This window comes from Microchirus variegatus, assembly GCF_963457635.1.
Source record: "Microchirus variegatus genome assembly, chromosome: 8".
Classification (NCBI taxonomy): domain Eukaryota; kingdom Metazoa; phylum Chordata; class Actinopteri; order Pleuronectiformes; family Soleidae; genus Microchirus; species Microchirus variegatus.
Window position 1 is genome coordinate 27,441,748 of NC_139809.1, and position 17,541 is coordinate 27,459,288.

Below are 17,541 nucleotides of genomic sequence, written 5' to 3' on the forward strand. Positions count from 1 at the left end.
GGTACACCATGGACATATGTCTATGTATGTGGCTCTGTGATGAACTGGTGACCCTTTCGCCCTATGTCAGCTGGGGTTGGCACCACCAACCCCCTTGACCCTCATGTGGAGGGTAAAGCGGGTAGATGATTGGATAGTTGAACCTTTAATCCGTCTCTAAATTTGCACATGTTCATTTATGAATTCAAATTGGACACTCTAAATCGACCGTAGGTGTGAATGTGTGAGAGTGAATGGTAGTTTGTCTCTATGTGGCCCTGTGATGGACTGGCGACCTGTCTAGGGTGTACTCCGCCTTTCGCCCTATGTCAGCTGCAGATTGGTACCAGCGCCCCCTGTGACCCTCATGTGGAGGATGAAGTGGTAGAAGAGAAGAGTTTCTGGATTCTCCGAGCCAACAATCCTCTGATCACAGATCAGTTCAAACAAGAAAGTGAAGTAAGAAAATGTAAACTTTATTGCAACTTCATCTAAGTTCTCTGATTTACAGAAGAGAAAAAAACAAACACTTGTAATGGCACAGTCATCGTAATATGTACATTGCTGATTCTGCAATAATCCAGACACCTGTTTAGTCCAGATTTAAGAGTGGCATATTAAGGCGTCATGTTCATTCAACCTGTATAGGGAAGGAATTAACACATCAAAGCTTTTCCTGCAACATGAACATACCACAGTGTTCTTTAAAAGCATTAGATCAGGAACTAAAATCAAAGCTTTCCCAGTGGGGAAATCACAGTTTGTCCATTGTACATTCAGCTTAAGGAGAGATTAAGACATTGATGTGTTTCACAACATTCTGCATGTTGTACTAAGACATTTGGTGATTCGATAAGCATCAGTAGACCTGAGTGTTGGAGTTAATACAGTAAACTTGTTAGATCAACGCTACACAGTCAATTTAGTGATAAAGCCTTCGCTAAGTGATACTTTTGCAGTCTGGATTATCACTGCTGGGCAGTTAAGATTATCATGAAAAGAACAAAACAATACAGAGAAGCACTGCGGCAATAAAGCGCTGTCAACTATCAAACTCTTAGAAGAGTTTATCATGGCGCAAAGGTAAGCACAAATGTGCCATTTTGAATATAAAATAATTAAAGAAAATCATGTGATGTACATTTCATTTGTTTAGCCATCAAGATGAATGTGATTATGAGATTAGTCCAAAGAGGAGGCTAAGTCAAGGTTCACCTGAGGACAGAAATGACTAAGGGTGTCAAGTGACTACTGCAACTCTGTGACTTTAAACCAAGGTGGTTGCGTTTGACTTATTTTTCTTACTCATGAGAGCATTGTTGTTGTTTTTTTCAATTCATTTTGGGGTCTGAAGAGAAATACACAAAACAAGTTCAAAGAGAAATGTGATACCACGCTCGCGTTTGTCTGTTGAAAAGCTAGCTTAACTTAGCATAAAAATTAAGAGAAGTCTGTGCCCCAGTTTTTTTTTTTTTAAATAAGCTAGCACATAACAACATAAAACCACAACTATATGTTTTCTCTTTGAATAAAACAAACCAAATAGCTAGACAGTTAATATGTGTGATTAACTGGAAAACTGCTACGCTAGCTGTTTCCCTTTCCCATTTACGCTAAGCTATGCTAGCTTAATGTTTACAGTATAGATGTGGGAGTGTCAAACGTGTCTGATTATAACTCTCTGCAAATAGGGCTATAAAATCTCACATTATTTACTTTAAATACCACATCTGTGGGGTTGTCAATGAGACTTTCTTTAGCAGTTGGGTATATTTGGTATTAATGACAGAGCATATCAACACAACGTTTAAAAAAACTACATATACACAAGCAGCTCATTTAAAAGCCCTTACTACAGCAGGGTTAGTAAGACGTTTCTATCTAATGCAAATTCAAATATAGTCAAGAGATACAATGACAGTGGCTTGGCCTCAGCTTCATGTGGCCTTACAGTATTGAAGGACATTCAGATAATGTCCCACGGAGTGGTATGAATAATAAACTATTCTAAGATTAAGTGCTAAGATTTTAATGGATGGTTGTGTCTGATGATCCTGCAAAGCACTGAAAACCGTAACTTGAGGTACATTCATAAAACATCAGCCCTTCGGCCTGATAAGTTCAAGTAAAGGCCTTTCCATTGAGTGAGCAAGACATACAGTAAAGTACCACTGTCTACTGTTTTTTTTTGCACAAAAAGGCCCTTTCAAACATCTTCCGTTGTCCTTCCATGTCTTCATTTGGTCTTCTTGAGTGATTCAGATTCTCTTTAAGCAAACAAGGCGCTTGCTTTGTTCCTCCTTATCAAGAGAGCCAGCAGCAGCGAAAAAATTTAAAGACTGTAAAAATGTATGTATGTAAACACAGATTTCTCCGAAGTTACATACATTCACAAAAAAAAAAATGGCAGGAGGAGAAAAAAAGTCCAGAAACAAATCAACCAAGAGGTAAATCCAATTAACATTTTTTCTTTTTTTTTTCTTTTTTAAAAAAAGGCAGAAAATGTGTCACAAAGTAAAGAAAAATACAAATGAATCTGAACTGTAAAGTGCAAGTATAAAAAAAAATCTTTCTACATGTCGTCTCAGGGCAGAGCCACGAGACGGGGTCAATGGTCTTTAGTGGAAAAGTGCAAGTTGAGAACAGCACAAGTATTTAAAAAAAAAAAAATTTGATTCAAAACAGTAACAGGATACGTCAAGTGACTACGTAAATATCACATGACTCAGCTTCGTCCTACGAAAACAGCCACCTCCTCCAAGGGCACAGGGTAGTCCTGTAGGAACGTCCCCCCATCAAACACCTGAGCGTTCTGGCTGTCCTGCCACTGGAAGCCCCCATCAGGTAAATAAATATCCCTCTTCACTGCTCCCTTCTCCACCACTGGTGCCACCAGGACCTGGAAACAGCACATTCAAATCAGATGAACAACCTCACATGTCAGGATTGGACACTTAATAGGCGAGGCCTTAGGTTACAGTTGAGCCAGATTCGTGTCCAATAGTATGCCAGGCATATCAGACGCTGACAGAAGGAAATCAATCCCCTCCCATCAGGAAATCATAACGTCATCAAATCACCTCGTCTCCAATGAGGAACTGGTCATCGATGGTGAAAGTCATGGGATCACTGGGACTGAGCCACCACATGGGCCGGTAGATGGGGTTTCCTGTCATCTGCCACTCCTCGGCATACTTTTCTATGAGGGGGACCACATCCCTCTGGTGCTTTGCGATGTAGGCCTGAGTTAGGTTTGTCACCTGTGGGTCACCAATAGAGAGAAGATTTAGGATTTTAAATTAATAAATACAAATATTTGGGGGTAGAAACCTATTTGCATGTTCCTGCCATCACAGAAATCATCTCAAGAATAAATTTTTTTTTTTTTTTTTTTGTGTTGAGCTGGAGCTTCTGCTGATGTCCAATCTGTTTTTTTTTGGACTTTCATGGAGCTGAAGGAGACAGCAGTACTGGTACAAGGGTTACCCAGAATGCATTGCGTGTTTTCACATAAGAAAAATGGCGTCGAAAGCAGCGAAGCGAGTGCGATACAAATTAAGTATTTTCTTTGTTAATAGAGATATAAAAATGATGAAAACCATTGTATTATCTTAGTTTAGGCCCATATTATGGATTACTGACGTCATTGTTGCGTAACATTTTTTTAAATTTTACGATCTTTCGTCAATAGCCGGCAGGTGCGCACACGCGATCGTTTGCTATCGTTTACCCTTCAATAAGCCGTGGTGTGTGGTTACTGTCAGCTGAATAAGTCCGTGGTTGTGGTATTTGTATGAGTATCATCTTATAACTAACTGACAACCTAATAACTTGACTGAAATAAAATAATAAATAAATAATCGTGACGTAAATGCTTTCTTCCTCTTCTTTTTTGGTGTTGACAGACTGGACGCAGCTTTCGCGTTATTCTGCCCCCTACAGTCTGAAGACGTATCTGCATTTAAGGGGTGTCCCATTTCTAAGTGACAATATAACCCTCAACACTTGGTTTTGAGGGCCAGTTAAGATTAAGGGTTGAGCTTGAGTGTTAAGATAGGAATTGGAATTGGCCCTGAGACTGAGGAGGACCACAAAAACATGAGTGAGTCATCTTTTTTCACATGTTGCCGACTGGTAGGACCTCCAGAGTCCCAAATATACGGATTTAAATGATTAAAAAATTTATTTTGCATAATATGGGACCTTTAAAGCTCAATGAGTCTGTCCCACAGTGCATTCAAATCACTGATGAACAACTTGAGCTAACTTTGCAAGATATACCCCGAAAAAAAGACTTTAATATTTTAACGAATACATGTTCAGGAGATCAAGACAAACTTCTAAACCTATGACAGTGTCAACAACTGAATAATCTGCCATTGATTCAGTGAACGTTACACGGTCCAAGTCTTTGTCTTGTCTCCATGTGGCCACACGACTGCCGAATTCCTGGAAAGGTCACATCCTCTCCGCTGTGCCACGACCAAAACAAAACTTGACCACATCTATAAAAAAATGTATTTTTATGAGTTGGAATTGGGAAGATTTGTAGGAATGAGCTCAAAGTCAGCCTGGGTTTGAGTGGATCTTTCTCTAATTGAGAAGCCAGGCATGTGTGTGGCTTTGAGGTTTTTTCGCTGCTATTTCGATTCCAGTGCCGTCGCTGCCGTGACCTGTCAATGACTCACTCGAGTCTCACACGTTCTGGAAATAAAGGTGTGCCAAATTTAAACTGGAGTATAGTCCACCCAGAGTTGCAGTTATTTATTCATCACATTTAATGCTATTCTCCTCTGTAATGTCTTTCACCAGTCCGTCTCACTGCATCTGAGTTTAAAAGTTGAAGGCCACGCAAGTGACCGCAAAGGAAAACATTGCAACTGTCAGTTGTTTAGCTGTTAAAAGGCCTATTTTAGTCACAACCAGTATATATCGCTGCCTCGGTCCTCTGCTTGTGGAAAAAAAAAACCAACCAGTTGATGGCCCCCACCCTGTCACACTTGTCAATTACTCATGGAAATCTTAATTGCTACAATAAAGTATTTTTCCAAGACTTGTCCTCAAATTCATTATCATTCCTGCCGAAAGTGGCTCTTGAGCGTGAGCCATAAATCTAGAGGAGGGGCTGTAATTCAGAACAGATGGACTCTTAACCACAGGTAACGTTGGGAGGGGGCCAAACAATCGCTCCTATTGAGAAAAGAAGGGAAGGGCAGCGGAGGGGAAAATAGACTTTCATCATCAATGGCTTTTCTGTGCAGGAACCTGAGCTCTGGCTCCACATTGTCAAACGTATTGATATCTGTCACCTGACTCTTTGGGAAAGTAGGCATTGTTTTTTCTTCTTCTTCTTTTTTACTGCTGTACATGGTGAGGGATACATTCCTCATCTCCAGTGGAGAGGGACTGGGTTTAGTCCTGCCTCTCCAACAGATCTCACGCAGGTTTGGCTCACCGAGGCGGTGGGAACGTCTCAGTCCTGAGCTGAGGTGAGGCTGATGGGTCAATAAACTCTTTCTTTTTTTTATTCTTTTCACGAGTAGTCTTAACTGCTGTGTGAGACTGCAGGATCATCTCCCACTCTCACCTTTTTCCCCCAACTTCTGCTGCTCTCTCACTGTAAAAGTGAAAATCTTGTTATATAAGTCTGGAAAATAATTTGAACCTACCATGTTGTGCTTTATAAGTACATTACATAACGCGAACGACAGTCGCACGGAAAATAAAGAGCCTCATTAGGTTCTCCGTTTGATTCCCTCCAGCAAAATGTTCAGGGGATCTAAGTAGGATAAGCCCAAACCAAAAAGAAGAGATTTGGGTGATTTGGTGGTGATCCAGACACAGATCTGGATTTAAGGGCACTTTCACACCACTAGTTCGATTATTTGATCCGCACCAGGCAATACAATTGTTATTATGTAACATATGACTCCAGTGTGGTCCGCTTTCACACCAGCAAACAAACCAATATTGGCCCGATTGACGTTTCATCAATGTGTATATATCTTCCGGTAGAAAAGCCCCAATTTTGACTCACTATGGAGCAACACGTCTGGAGAACAATCTGCTGACGCGCTGGAGTCGGTGAAGACGTATATCGCGTCATTTCAGGCAGAGGAGACGCGCTATTTTCATGAATGTGGTCGTGCTAACTATGAGACGAAGATTGCTCCAAAGACCTACAAGGTAGGCTATGTCCATGGCATTTAGTGCAGAATATGGTTTGGACCCGAGTTCGCGTTCTCACCAGAGGGACCGCACCAGAGTCTGACATTTGGTGCGGAGTCAAGCAGACCGAGACCACCTCTTTTTGGCGGTCTCGGTCCGCTTGATTTGGTGCTTACCCGAGTGCGATTGATGCTTTCACACCAACGAAAACGAAACGAACTAGAGTTTTTGGTTCGAATGCATCGTTTGGTGCGCACCAACTGCTGTTGGTGTGAAAGCGCCCTAAGAGCAACTGTTAACCTTGCTTTCTCTGTTTCAGTGACTTTTTAATCGTATACCTGAGCGTCCCCGTAAACCCAGGGTGCTGTGTGGAAGCTGATAACGGGGAGAAAGGCTGCGATTTCCAACCAACGGATAAACAACTCCTCATCTGTGACCAGATCTCCAGACAGAGAGCCACCTGTGGGAGGAGAGGCACAGACGGAAAGTAATCATCAGGTTACACTGGACTTGTAGCTACTTTAAAATATCCAGGAGGTAAACGGGTTTCTTTGAGCTCAGAGACTTTACAGCAGTGAGAAAGGAGTTGCACGTGTGTCATAGTAGTGCTATTTAACAGATTCTATTTCGTTTCAGCCTCTTTGTGCTATTGTTTGAAATTGCGAATGCAGTGTTACTTGGGAACATTATGTCTGGGACACACTTAACAACCTGGCACATGCTGCTACCACCATGACCTGACCTCAAATAAGTGGTTAGATGGATTGAACGATTGATAAATCCATGTATTTGTCTACTGGCACACGACAAATTGTGATTTTGAAAAATGTCTTCCACAGATTTTTGCAAAAAGACCGAAGTAGCAACTTAGTTTATATAGAGAGTAGTGACCCATAGGCTGTGGTATTACCTACTGCATCAGGAATGAGGAAGTTGTATCCCAGCAGAGTATGGTGCAGCAGGGAGGGAATGATGCCCTTCAGGCCCATCGGACTCCAGTCAGATTGCAACGGGGTCATTCTCACAAACAGCGGCTTGTGGCTCGACCTGAGACTCAAATAGATTAAGAATGAGGATATGCATGTCGTAAAAAAATGAAAAGGAGAATCTCAATTTTGGACCCAAATGATGCCTGAGAGCATTACCGTGTTCCTGCTGTCACAATGGTGGAGTCTCCTATCCTTGTGGCCAGGTCAGCAAGCAGCCTGATGTACTTGTCTCCACTCAGATCCTGCGGAGCTCGCAGGGCCTGCTCCTCAAACAGATTCCCCTCACCCCCCTCCAGCGTGATGTACTCCATCCCCAAATGGGCCTGCAGGGATCCCACTCTGTCCAGGAACCAGCTCACTGCTCCTGGGTTGGTGATGTTCAGCTTTACACAGAACTTTCCTTGCCACCGACTCATGAGAGGGATCTGAGGGTGATTTAATTAGAGTTTGTTTCACTTGACAATGCAATTTGTTGTTGCTATAACATCCATCCACCCATCTTATACCGCTTTATCCTCCACATCCACATGAGGGATGTGCTGTGTCAATCTCAAACTAAGTAGAGTAAATCTCTGCAGATAGGATAGATAAGTTTCACTGTAGACGCCACTGTGTCAGAGTAAATGTACATGGAACTCAGCATTCCATTTTTTCCCCTCGCCTAAAAAAATATTGCATTTTAAAGTAAATATCACCTCTAAAATATGCAATAGGAGCTTAAAAACGCACGGAGGTCATGTAACAACGTGGACATGAGCTGTGCAAAGTTTGATGCTGCTGAAGTGAAGCAGAGTAAAATGACAGAGGTTTTAGTAAAGAGATGTGTAGGCGTTCTCTCGTTTGGCACAGTTTGGCACCATCTGTGCCATTTTTAGATTTCGTAGGTACCAAATTATTAAAACCCATTTAATTTCATTTACATGTCACTATTGATCTAAGAAAAATGTTTAATTAAAAGACAAAAAAAGTATGAAAACTGGCTGTAAATCGATGCTCCCTGTGCGGTGAGTAATAACAACTCTGTGACTCTGGAGCGTCTTCAGTTACGCAGCGCCATAACTCTGGCTTACCTTGGTCAATTAAGGTGATTGACAGCTCGTTTTAAACCTCTAAACTGGTAGAATCAGATCCTGGTCTCCAAATGCGTGTGAATCACTTCATTAGTATGACGCATTTGTGCAGACATTTGCCCTTCTCTAATCAGAACTGAATAGTCCCCAAAGCATGCTAGGAAGTGTAGTTCCTCATTAGATGCGGTTTTGTTCCGGTGAAAATAACTTCTTTTGATAAACAGCAAAGGTAAGACAACATTTCTGCTTGTATTTCTTGAAAGTGAGTTGTTGTTTTGCTTTTATCTTGCGGCTGGATTGATGAATTTTGGTCATAAAGTGATTAAAAGAAATAGCCCCTGTTGGAACTGTGTTTTCTGCTCCTGCTGGTTTGATCCATTCATGTTTTAACTGTGTTTGGTGTACAGAATGAAAATAATGTTGTTGTTTTTTAGGTTTTAGCCGAGTTTCTGACCTTGCTGTGTGTATGCAGCATGTCTGTGTTTATTAAAGTTAGCAAGAGATTAAAGTCAGGGAAGGAGAGGTGGAAAGAAAAAAGAGAAAGGTTCTTTGTCTTCGTTATTCAAAGTATTCTCAGTTTAAAGCTGCACTGTGTGACTAGTGGTGGATTTTGATGAGGTTGGTGTTATTAGTCCACTTCCATGATGTAAAATTATTTGTATGTTGTGTCTTTCATCTAAAACGTCATGTCAAACTGCTGATCGACTAAGTCTCGACAAATCATTTTCTTTGTGCAGCATGAAAATGTGTCAGTCTTAATCGGTATTGAATTTGCAATTGTTTGAATGTAACAGATATGTATATATATATATATATACATATATATATATACATATATATATATATACATATATATATATATATATATATATATATATATATATATATATATATATATATATATGTATAGATTGTGTGAATCTGCCAGTGCAAATGTTAAGTAAATGTAAAGTTTCTCACTTTGCAAGTTGGTGTAGGTCCACCACAGTAATAACTGAGGAAATTAAAAGAACCCTGATCTTGAGGCAAAACTACTGGGAAGTGTGAACACAAAGTGATTTACAGTATGACCACTGCACTCCAGTCAAGTCTCACCAGCTGTCCCTGAGGAGCCGAGGGGAGACTGAGCCAAAAGGCCTCGGTGCCGTCCTTGAGGGAGGTGTGGAACTGTGTGGTGTCCACACCGAGGAAAGGGGACAGGGTGATGGAAATGTTAAGAAGCTTGACAAGTGGGAGGTCCCTGGTCAGTCTCTTGGACATCCCCCTTTTCCTGACGTTGAGGTAGTCATGGTCCTGCAGAGGGACAGAGAGACATCAGGTCAATGCTCCCTAATGTTTGCATTAATTAAGAAGGCTCATATAGCATATAATTACATTTAACATGTGGTGATTTATCCATGACTTTGACAGAATCACGTAACATATGCGCCAGTATGATCCTCAGGAATCAAAGATCTCAGATTACATAACTGTGACATAAAACTTCTTAAGTATACAAAAGCTGACCCGTGAAGGTCAAGTTTTATGTCATTTCTGAGAAACACTCCTCAGTGTTGAGTTTGCGCTTGGCTTTTGAATGTGACATCCAAATTATGATCAAAATAACATAAAGTGAGACAAACAAGAAGTTAACCTGGCCTACTGGATACTTCTTACCAGGGGTCGGCACGTAAATTTGGTCTAGAGACAATATTTTTTAAAACTGATTTTTTTTTTTTTTTGCTGACCACTGCTTTATACGGCACACAGGACACCTAAAATTAATTAACAATGCCATTTTCAAAGTAAAACACCCCTTTCCTCACATGTCAAGTTCACAGAGTTGCTGCCATGTGATTGGCTGATTAAATAATAATTAATAACATATTCTGTGTGTTAACAAGCAGCTGAACAGCAGCTGTACCTAATAAAGTGGCCAGTGAATGTATAACCTTCGCTTTGCCAAAAATACTACTATCATGTAGCGTCTCAGTAATATTACGTTTAGAAGCACGCTAAACATATTATGAAGCCATATTTTCCAATGGCAGTGTGTCATTCCAAACTACATTATGGACACAGTGAACCAAAAAACACTGGACCACAAAAGAGTGGTCCAGTGTTTTTTTTTTCTATTCTTTTTTTTTTTTTTTATAGAGGATCAACTTCCACTTTCATGAGTTTCCATGCAGCACCGTATGCTTGTTCACCAAATGACTTCCATCAGCTGGCACATGCTGCTCCATTCATACCCTTTGAACTGCTCATAGGAACATTGTAAGTATTGGGGATACTGTGCATATGTGAGATGCCCAAACTCAACCTCACCAGCATCTTATGCTGTTGAATGAACCAGGTCAGATCACAGCATCACCTGCTCGTGTTAGTCTTGGCTTGGATCCCTTTTGATTCCCAGTTCCTTACCATCCTACAGTTACCACAGTGAGGGAAACCTGAGCGCAGGCAGGGGAGGCTCTGTTTGTCTTCTCTCAGCTATATTTGTTTTGTAATGGAATATCTCCATGTATGACTTAGATCTTGTTTCCGGGGCTGTTTTCAATAACACTCAAGGAAAAGCCAACCTTTCCTCCCACGTTTTGTTCCCTGCCTGACTCCAGCACTCTGGACATCCACTAAAGAAAACACGACCTCACGGCAAATCAAATATGGAGATCTACAGTGTGATAAAAGAGTGTTTGCAGAGTATCATCATTGTGTTCCATGGTGACAAAGCTTTTAGGAATCATAATTCACAGAATAACTGCACAGATACAATCTTAACCCTTTAACCCCAGAGCCTAAAAACTGTCCATCTGGACTTCTGTTGCTTATTTTAAACATAAAAAGTACCAGAAAATGTCCTGTGAGTGTGTTTTTGCCCATTTTTCCAGAATAATTTACAATATCTGGCAGTTATTTACAATTCACGGCATGTTAAAATAGTGTTCACAATTTAAAATGTAGAAAAAACAACACTGTAGTTGTACACAAACACCAGATATTGCATGCTTTATTCGATATTTTTAAGACTATAAGGGTGAATTCCAATTCCTTGCTTAACCCTCAATCTTAACCCTCAATCTCAAAAATGCGCGCTCCCTCTAGTGCAAGTGCTGTCCCGATTCTCAGAAAAATTCAGTTGAGGGGCGAGTCTAAGGGCTGTATCGCCCTCAATATTGAGATTTTCCGAGACCACCCTTGGGAGCAAGGGCTACCCAGAATGCATTGTGTGATTTCACATAACAAAGATGGCGCCGAAAGCAGCGAAACAAGTGCGATACAAATTAAGTATTTTCTTTGTAAATAGAGATATAAAAATGATGAAAACCATTGTATTATCTTAGTTTAGGCCCATATTATGGATTACTGACGTCATTGTTGCGTAACATTTATTTTACGATCTTTTGTCAATAGTCGGCCGGTGCGGACAAGCGATCGTTTGCTATGGTTTACTTTTCAATAAGCCGTGGTGTGTGGTAACTGTCAGCTGAATATGTCCGTGGTTGTGGTATTTGTATGAGTATCATCAACTGACAACCTAATAACTTGACTGACAAAAGGATCGTAATAAATAATCGTGACGTAAATGTGTTCTTCTTCTTCTTCTTTTTTGGAGTTGACAGACTGGACGCAGCTTTCGCGTTATTCTGCCCCCTACAGTCTGAAGACGTATCTGCATTTAAGGGGTGTCCCATTTCTAAGTGACAAAATAACCCTCAACACTTGGTTTTGAGGGCCAGTTAAAATTAAGGGTTGAGATAGGAATTGGAATTGGCCCTAACAAATGTTTAAAATAACATTTGTTTGAATTTCTGTTCCAATGTCCAAAAACAGGCCAACTCTCTCCTCTCTGGAGACAAAGATGCTGATTCCCTGGCTTCCTGCACAAATTACCCTAATAACGTAGGTTTTGATGTGAAACTTCTCAGCTTTCAGAAACTGTTGCCTACATGTGTATTAAATGTGTCGTCTGCGATATGCTTGGTGTTTAATGGTTAAACTGCAGATTGGTTATTTCAAATGATTAATGTTTGACTCAATCTTTTTGTCCTTCTTTTCTGGTTATTACATCGTAGACGAGGCTGTGCAGTGATCACACCATCGTATCATCTGAGAGAGCGACCATTTTCTTCACTTACTGATACAAAATGGAACAGGATCACTTCATTCATAATTTCCTGGGTAAGTGAACGCTCCCTTTGCTTTGAAAACTATGAACAAAGACTCGTACCATATCAGAGAGGAGAGTGGTGGAATGTTCATTGAGGCTGATGACTCCCTCGCCCAGCTGGTGTCTCTTCAGACGATTGGAGAAGATCCTCAGCTCCCTCTCCACCTTCGGGCCAGAGTCCACGTTAGTGAGCAGCTTCCAGAATGGCAGCCTGTAAAACACACAGAGGAGTTTTAACGTACGACGGTCATGACCTCCAGACCCTGCTCTCCTGACCCTCTGACCCTGCCTCGAGTGCTGGCTTTATTTTCCATGTATCAGCCTCGGTTGTCTTGTGTTCTTAAGTCTGTCGTTGTATGTGTGTGTGTGTTGTGGTTGTTGTCGTCTGGTGTTGATGCTAGTTTGTGTTCCTTGTGTTTTATCTTCAGGAGTGTGGAGTAACAGAAGGAAACTGGACTTGTTAGTTTAAGTTTGCTGCACACTAGAGGAAAATTGGCCAGATTTCGGTCCTGATCTGGTCCTTCAGACAATCGTGGGTGCTTCTGATTTTAGACTGATTTGCACAGATTATCTGGCCAAATTATCCTGTAGTGTGAGGGGTTAACCGATATGATAAAATCGCAAGTATTAAGCATGTTTGATTTTTTGTTTCTCAGTGTTACGACCCCAGGGTCGTGACCGCTTTTTCCTTGTGTGTATGTGTCTGCATGTGAGTGTGAGATAGGTTGCAGGTGTGTGTGTGTTTGAGTGAAGGAGTCTCGCTGGATCCTGAGAGCTGATTGGTCCTGAAATCGAATAAGAGGCCTGAACATCCCAGTTGCAGTGGACTTCCTCAAACCTCTCACAGCCAGACTGCCAGCAGACATGTTGTGCTTGGTTTTAATAAACCTTTAAAATGGTTTGTGTGATGTGTTGCTGGTGGTTTCTTGGGAGTTGGAAAGAGGGAGTCTCTTTATTCTTGCTGTGATTGGGTTTTCTCCCTAGGCCTGGTAGTAACAATATGGGGCTCATTCGGGCGAGAACCCTGCGAGAGGTCCCGCGTTCAAATCCCGGATGAGCAGCTATTAACTGACGATGCAGACACTCCGCCTCCATGTCTGTTTATATTCTGAACTCAGAGTTTCTGGGAGATCCCAAATCCCTGGAACCTCCTCTCGGAAATTGTTTGATTAAAAGCTAAGTGTGTGGTCCTGTGTCTTGACTGGATTAGTCTAGTCCAGTGGTGTCAAACTCATTATAGTTCAGGGGCCACATCCAGCATAATTTGATCTCAAGTGGGCCGGACCAGTAAAATAATTGCATAATAACCTATGAACAACAAGAACTCGAGGGCCCACGGTTGGTGTAGTGGTTAGCACTTTCGCCTTTGCAGCCAGGTTCGAGCCCCGGTTGGAACAAGGGCCTTTCTGCAAGGTTGCATGTTCTCCCCGTGTGTGCGTGGGTTTTCTCCCGGTTCTCAGGCTTCCTCCACCAGTCCAAAAACATGTGATATGGGGATTAGGTGAATTGGTCTCTAAATTGACCGTAGGTGTGAGAGTGAATGATTGTTTGTCTCTATATGTGGTCCTGCGATGGACTGGCGAAATGTCCAGGGTGTACCCCGCCTATCGCCCTATGTCGGCTGAGATCGGCACATCACCCCCGTGACCCTCCGGTGGAGGATAAAGCAGTAGATAATGGATGGATGGATGGACATTTCTTGAGAAAAATAAGTGCAATTTCCGAAATATTACGCCCAAATTTACCATTTGCACATTGGATCTCACGGTGGATCTATAAAGGCACACACATTTAGTCACAGGTATCCGGAACTGAAAAATAAAGTATTTTATTTGACCATCCTGCGAGCCAGATTGGAGCCTCTGGTGGGCCGGTTCTGGCCCGGGGGCTGTATGTTGGACACCCCTGGTCTTCTTTGTGCTTTCTCAGGACTAAAACATTGAAGATCGGTTTCAGAGTGTGTTGTTTTTGTGCTGTCACACCATTTTTTAAAATCAAGTCAGCTATTCGGATGAAATAAACAAGTCCAGTTGTCTGCTGTATATCCACACTCATGGCAATGCAATGACACGGATGACTGAGAACCTTCACATACTTGTTTTTAACCACTGTTTTACTCCCCGTCTCGATTTCTGCCTTTGTGATTGCCTGAACTGCCCTGATGTGATTCACCTGCATCATATGAGTCTCACCTGTGTCTTCTTAGGTTCCTCCCCTTTTGCATTTAAAGGGATAGTTCGGAATTTTGAACATAAGACCTATTTTCCAACTCAGCCGGTGTGATGGAGACGTCTGGAGACATTTTCAAGAAATTTCATTCAGTTCTTCTAGTTGCCGAGTTCGCTGATGCTATGGCTAGCGCAAGTCAATGATAAATGTTAGCATGGCATTAAAAACACTCATACGACTCCACAGTGCACCCGAGGCAAATCGATTGTAACGGCAGACTATCGATGTACATATCTGTGTTGATAGAATAATATTTGAAACAAAACTAACGTCGCATCGCATGAATTTTTGAGGGACTACTTTCTCAGCACTATACTTCCGGCAGCGGAATCAGTCCGCCGCTGCCGGAAGTATGACGCGCTGCTGCTGCTGCTGAGACATAAATCCTTCAAATTGCAAGGTTGGTTTTATTTCAAACATTCTATCAACACAGATATGTACATCGATAGTCTGCCGTTACAATCGATTTGCCTCGTGTGCACTGTGGAGTCGGTATGAGTGTTTTTAATGCCATGCTAACTTGTATCATTGACTTGCGCTAGCCATAGCATGGGACCGTACCTATGTTCCCTGGGTCCTATGTTCCCCGCTTTGTATGTGACCGGGGAACATAGGACCCATTCTCTAACCCTAATCCTAACCCTACCCTTTTTCAAAAAAAGGGTCCTATGTTCCCCTGTCACATACAAAGTGGACCTTTTTTGGGAAAAACGGGGAACATAGGACCCGGGGAACATAGGTACGACCCCCATAGCATCAGCGAACTCGGCAACTAGAAGAACTGAATTAAATTTCTTGAAAACGTCTCCAGACGTCTCCATCACACCGGCTGAGTTGGAAAATAGGTCTTATGTCCAAAATTCCGAACTATCACTTTAATAATTGTGCTTCTTGTATTTCTTGTATCTCATATCTATATTTTTATTAATCAAACTATTTGCGTGGAGTGATTCTGCCTTTCCTTTTGTATTATATCCTTGCCTTTGGATCCCGAATGGCCATTTTAATTCAGTGCTCATAGCAACATCACAGTTTGACTGCTATAACAACCCCTCTCCTCTGCTCTAATCTTAATCTAAAGTGAACTAACCAAAGCGCTTTCATGTTGGGCAGCTCCCTGCTGCACTGGGACAGTCGCTGTGCAGCTTCCTGGTGAGCAGCTTTCACGTCGCGGGCCACACACACAGTGTACTGTAGAGGGAGTCGCTCCATGCTGGGCAGTGACTGCAGGCAGAACTGCTGTCTGCTGTCCACCCCGAGCTGCAGGGGGATATCGGGCGAAACAAGAACTGCAACACCTGTGTGGTAGAGGGAAAGCAGGAGAGGATTATGTCAGACAAGATCACTTCAAAACCCCATTAAAAGTCTGCTTTGGGGCGTGAAGCAGCAGAAACTAGTGTGGAGTAAGAGGCAGTCCTTTGCGGATTCTTCTTATATGACATAGTTAGCGAGTGTTACTGAGACCGGTGCGAGTGTGACGGATGGAGTGTTGTGGGAGGTAGCGTGTAGGCTGTGTCAGCTGATATTGCTCCACTCAGATGTGAGAAAAACACTCCTTAGAATGAGATATAGCAGTTATGCCACAGGATGGGTTTACCCTGGGACTGTTGGCAGCCTCTGAGGAGAAAGGTTACACTTGCACACCAGTGGGTTACAGGGCTCGAGTGGCCGGGACAAACCGTGAAAGTTATGGAATCGCTTCAGGAAATTCGGCCCGTTTCGTCTCGTTTTCATCGTCTCGCGCTCTCTGTGAGAGGAAACGGAACCTAGAAGATCACCTGTGATTAAATTAACTTTGCCAAAAAAACAACAACTCCTTGTTGCAAACCCCTTGTTGTGTGAAATGATAAGATTATGGGAAGCAGATAATTGTGTCCACAGATGTAGTTGCCCTGTAAGGAATGCCTCTTCCCTCTCAGGTTACTCCAACCCCCCTAGCCTCACCACTTCTCACCCTTCCTGACTCCTACCATCTCCCTCCAGAGTTTAACCTTCCCGTCCGCTGCGCTCGGCTGTGGGTCTGTCCGAAACCAGCGGACGATCCGTCAGATCGTTCAAATAAACCGAGGGACCTTTGCACAGTCTGCTTAATGCGGTAAAAAAAATGAGATTTCACAGATTTAGGTGCAAAAACCTGCTTCCAAAACAAGCTGACAGTCAAAGCTGAGAGCTTGGCTCACCTCACTCAGCATCTCTAGTTTCAATGGGTTTACTGTTCTCAAGCAGGCAGGAACCAGGAGCAGGCAGGATAATCACGTACCGGTTTATAATCAGATTAATGGGTTCAGACATCAGCATTCAGGCTGCACAAAGCCCAGTGAAGAGCCTTCAACCTCGGGCTGCTTCTCACATGTGTGCAACAGATAATGTCAAACAGATACTGGTAACACCTCAGCTGCCCCATCACATGATCTGAGGTCAGCATCCAAGTGGTTGCAAAAAAAGGGATTAAAATGATGATCAAATGGTTAAAATGGGTTGTGATTTGTGTGTAAATTCTGTCCATTGACAGCGGAGCAGAAAGTAGGGCAGCGGAGAAGACGTTATAGCTTCATGGAAGGATGAAAGTGGAATGCAGGCAGTGGAAATAGAGGCGACCAGACTACACCAGACACCGAGCAGCCTTGTAGAATGATGTGCAGATACAGCAGGCTGCAAACAGTGCGTTTCACCAAAGTGCACACGGGGTGGAAAGTGAGTTTGAGTCTGCGAGCACAATGTCTTAAATCATATTTAATGTTTATGGGGGGACTGCGGGGCCCTCAGGGAACGGGACAGTCTCGTCGAAAAACCAACCGTACCTTTTATCCCTTATTTGATTAACCATGCAGACTTTAATGTTCAAATCATATCATATACATTTCCAGCTTTGCTTGTACGACTGCATTTACACTGGATGCGTAGAGTTTACCAGACAGAGGCGGGAATCAATAAGTGTTATTTAAAGAAAGTGAAG

The 17,541-nt window shown here is 42.4% G+C and overlaps 1 protein-coding gene across 1 annotated transcript in view; it reads right to left on the reverse strand.

Annotated features, from left to right (window-relative positions):
• Positions 1-483: 483 nt before the first annotated feature.
• LOC310930499 (SITS-binding protein) overlaps positions 484-17,541 on the reverse strand; it is a 30,692-nt gene continuing 13,634 nt past the window's right edge. The window contains exons 3-10 of the mRNA XM_083893513.1: positions 15,676-15,883; positions 12,417-12,567; positions 9,302-9,499; positions 7,293-7,561; positions 7,058-7,194; positions 6,486-6,607; positions 3,060-3,239; positions 484-2,878 (exon numbers count right to left, since the gene is read on the reverse strand). Of these exons, the coding sequence (XP_083749639.1) occupies positions 2,705-2,878; positions 3,060-3,239; positions 6,486-6,607; positions 7,058-7,194; positions 7,293-7,561; positions 9,302-9,499; positions 12,417-12,567; positions 15,676-15,883 (1,439 nt within the window). The 3' untranslated portion in view covers positions 484-2,704. The remainder of the gene's footprint in view (positions 2,879-3,059; positions 3,240-6,485; positions 6,608-7,057; positions 7,195-7,292; positions 7,562-9,301; positions 9,500-12,416; positions 12,568-15,675; positions 15,884-17,541) is intronic.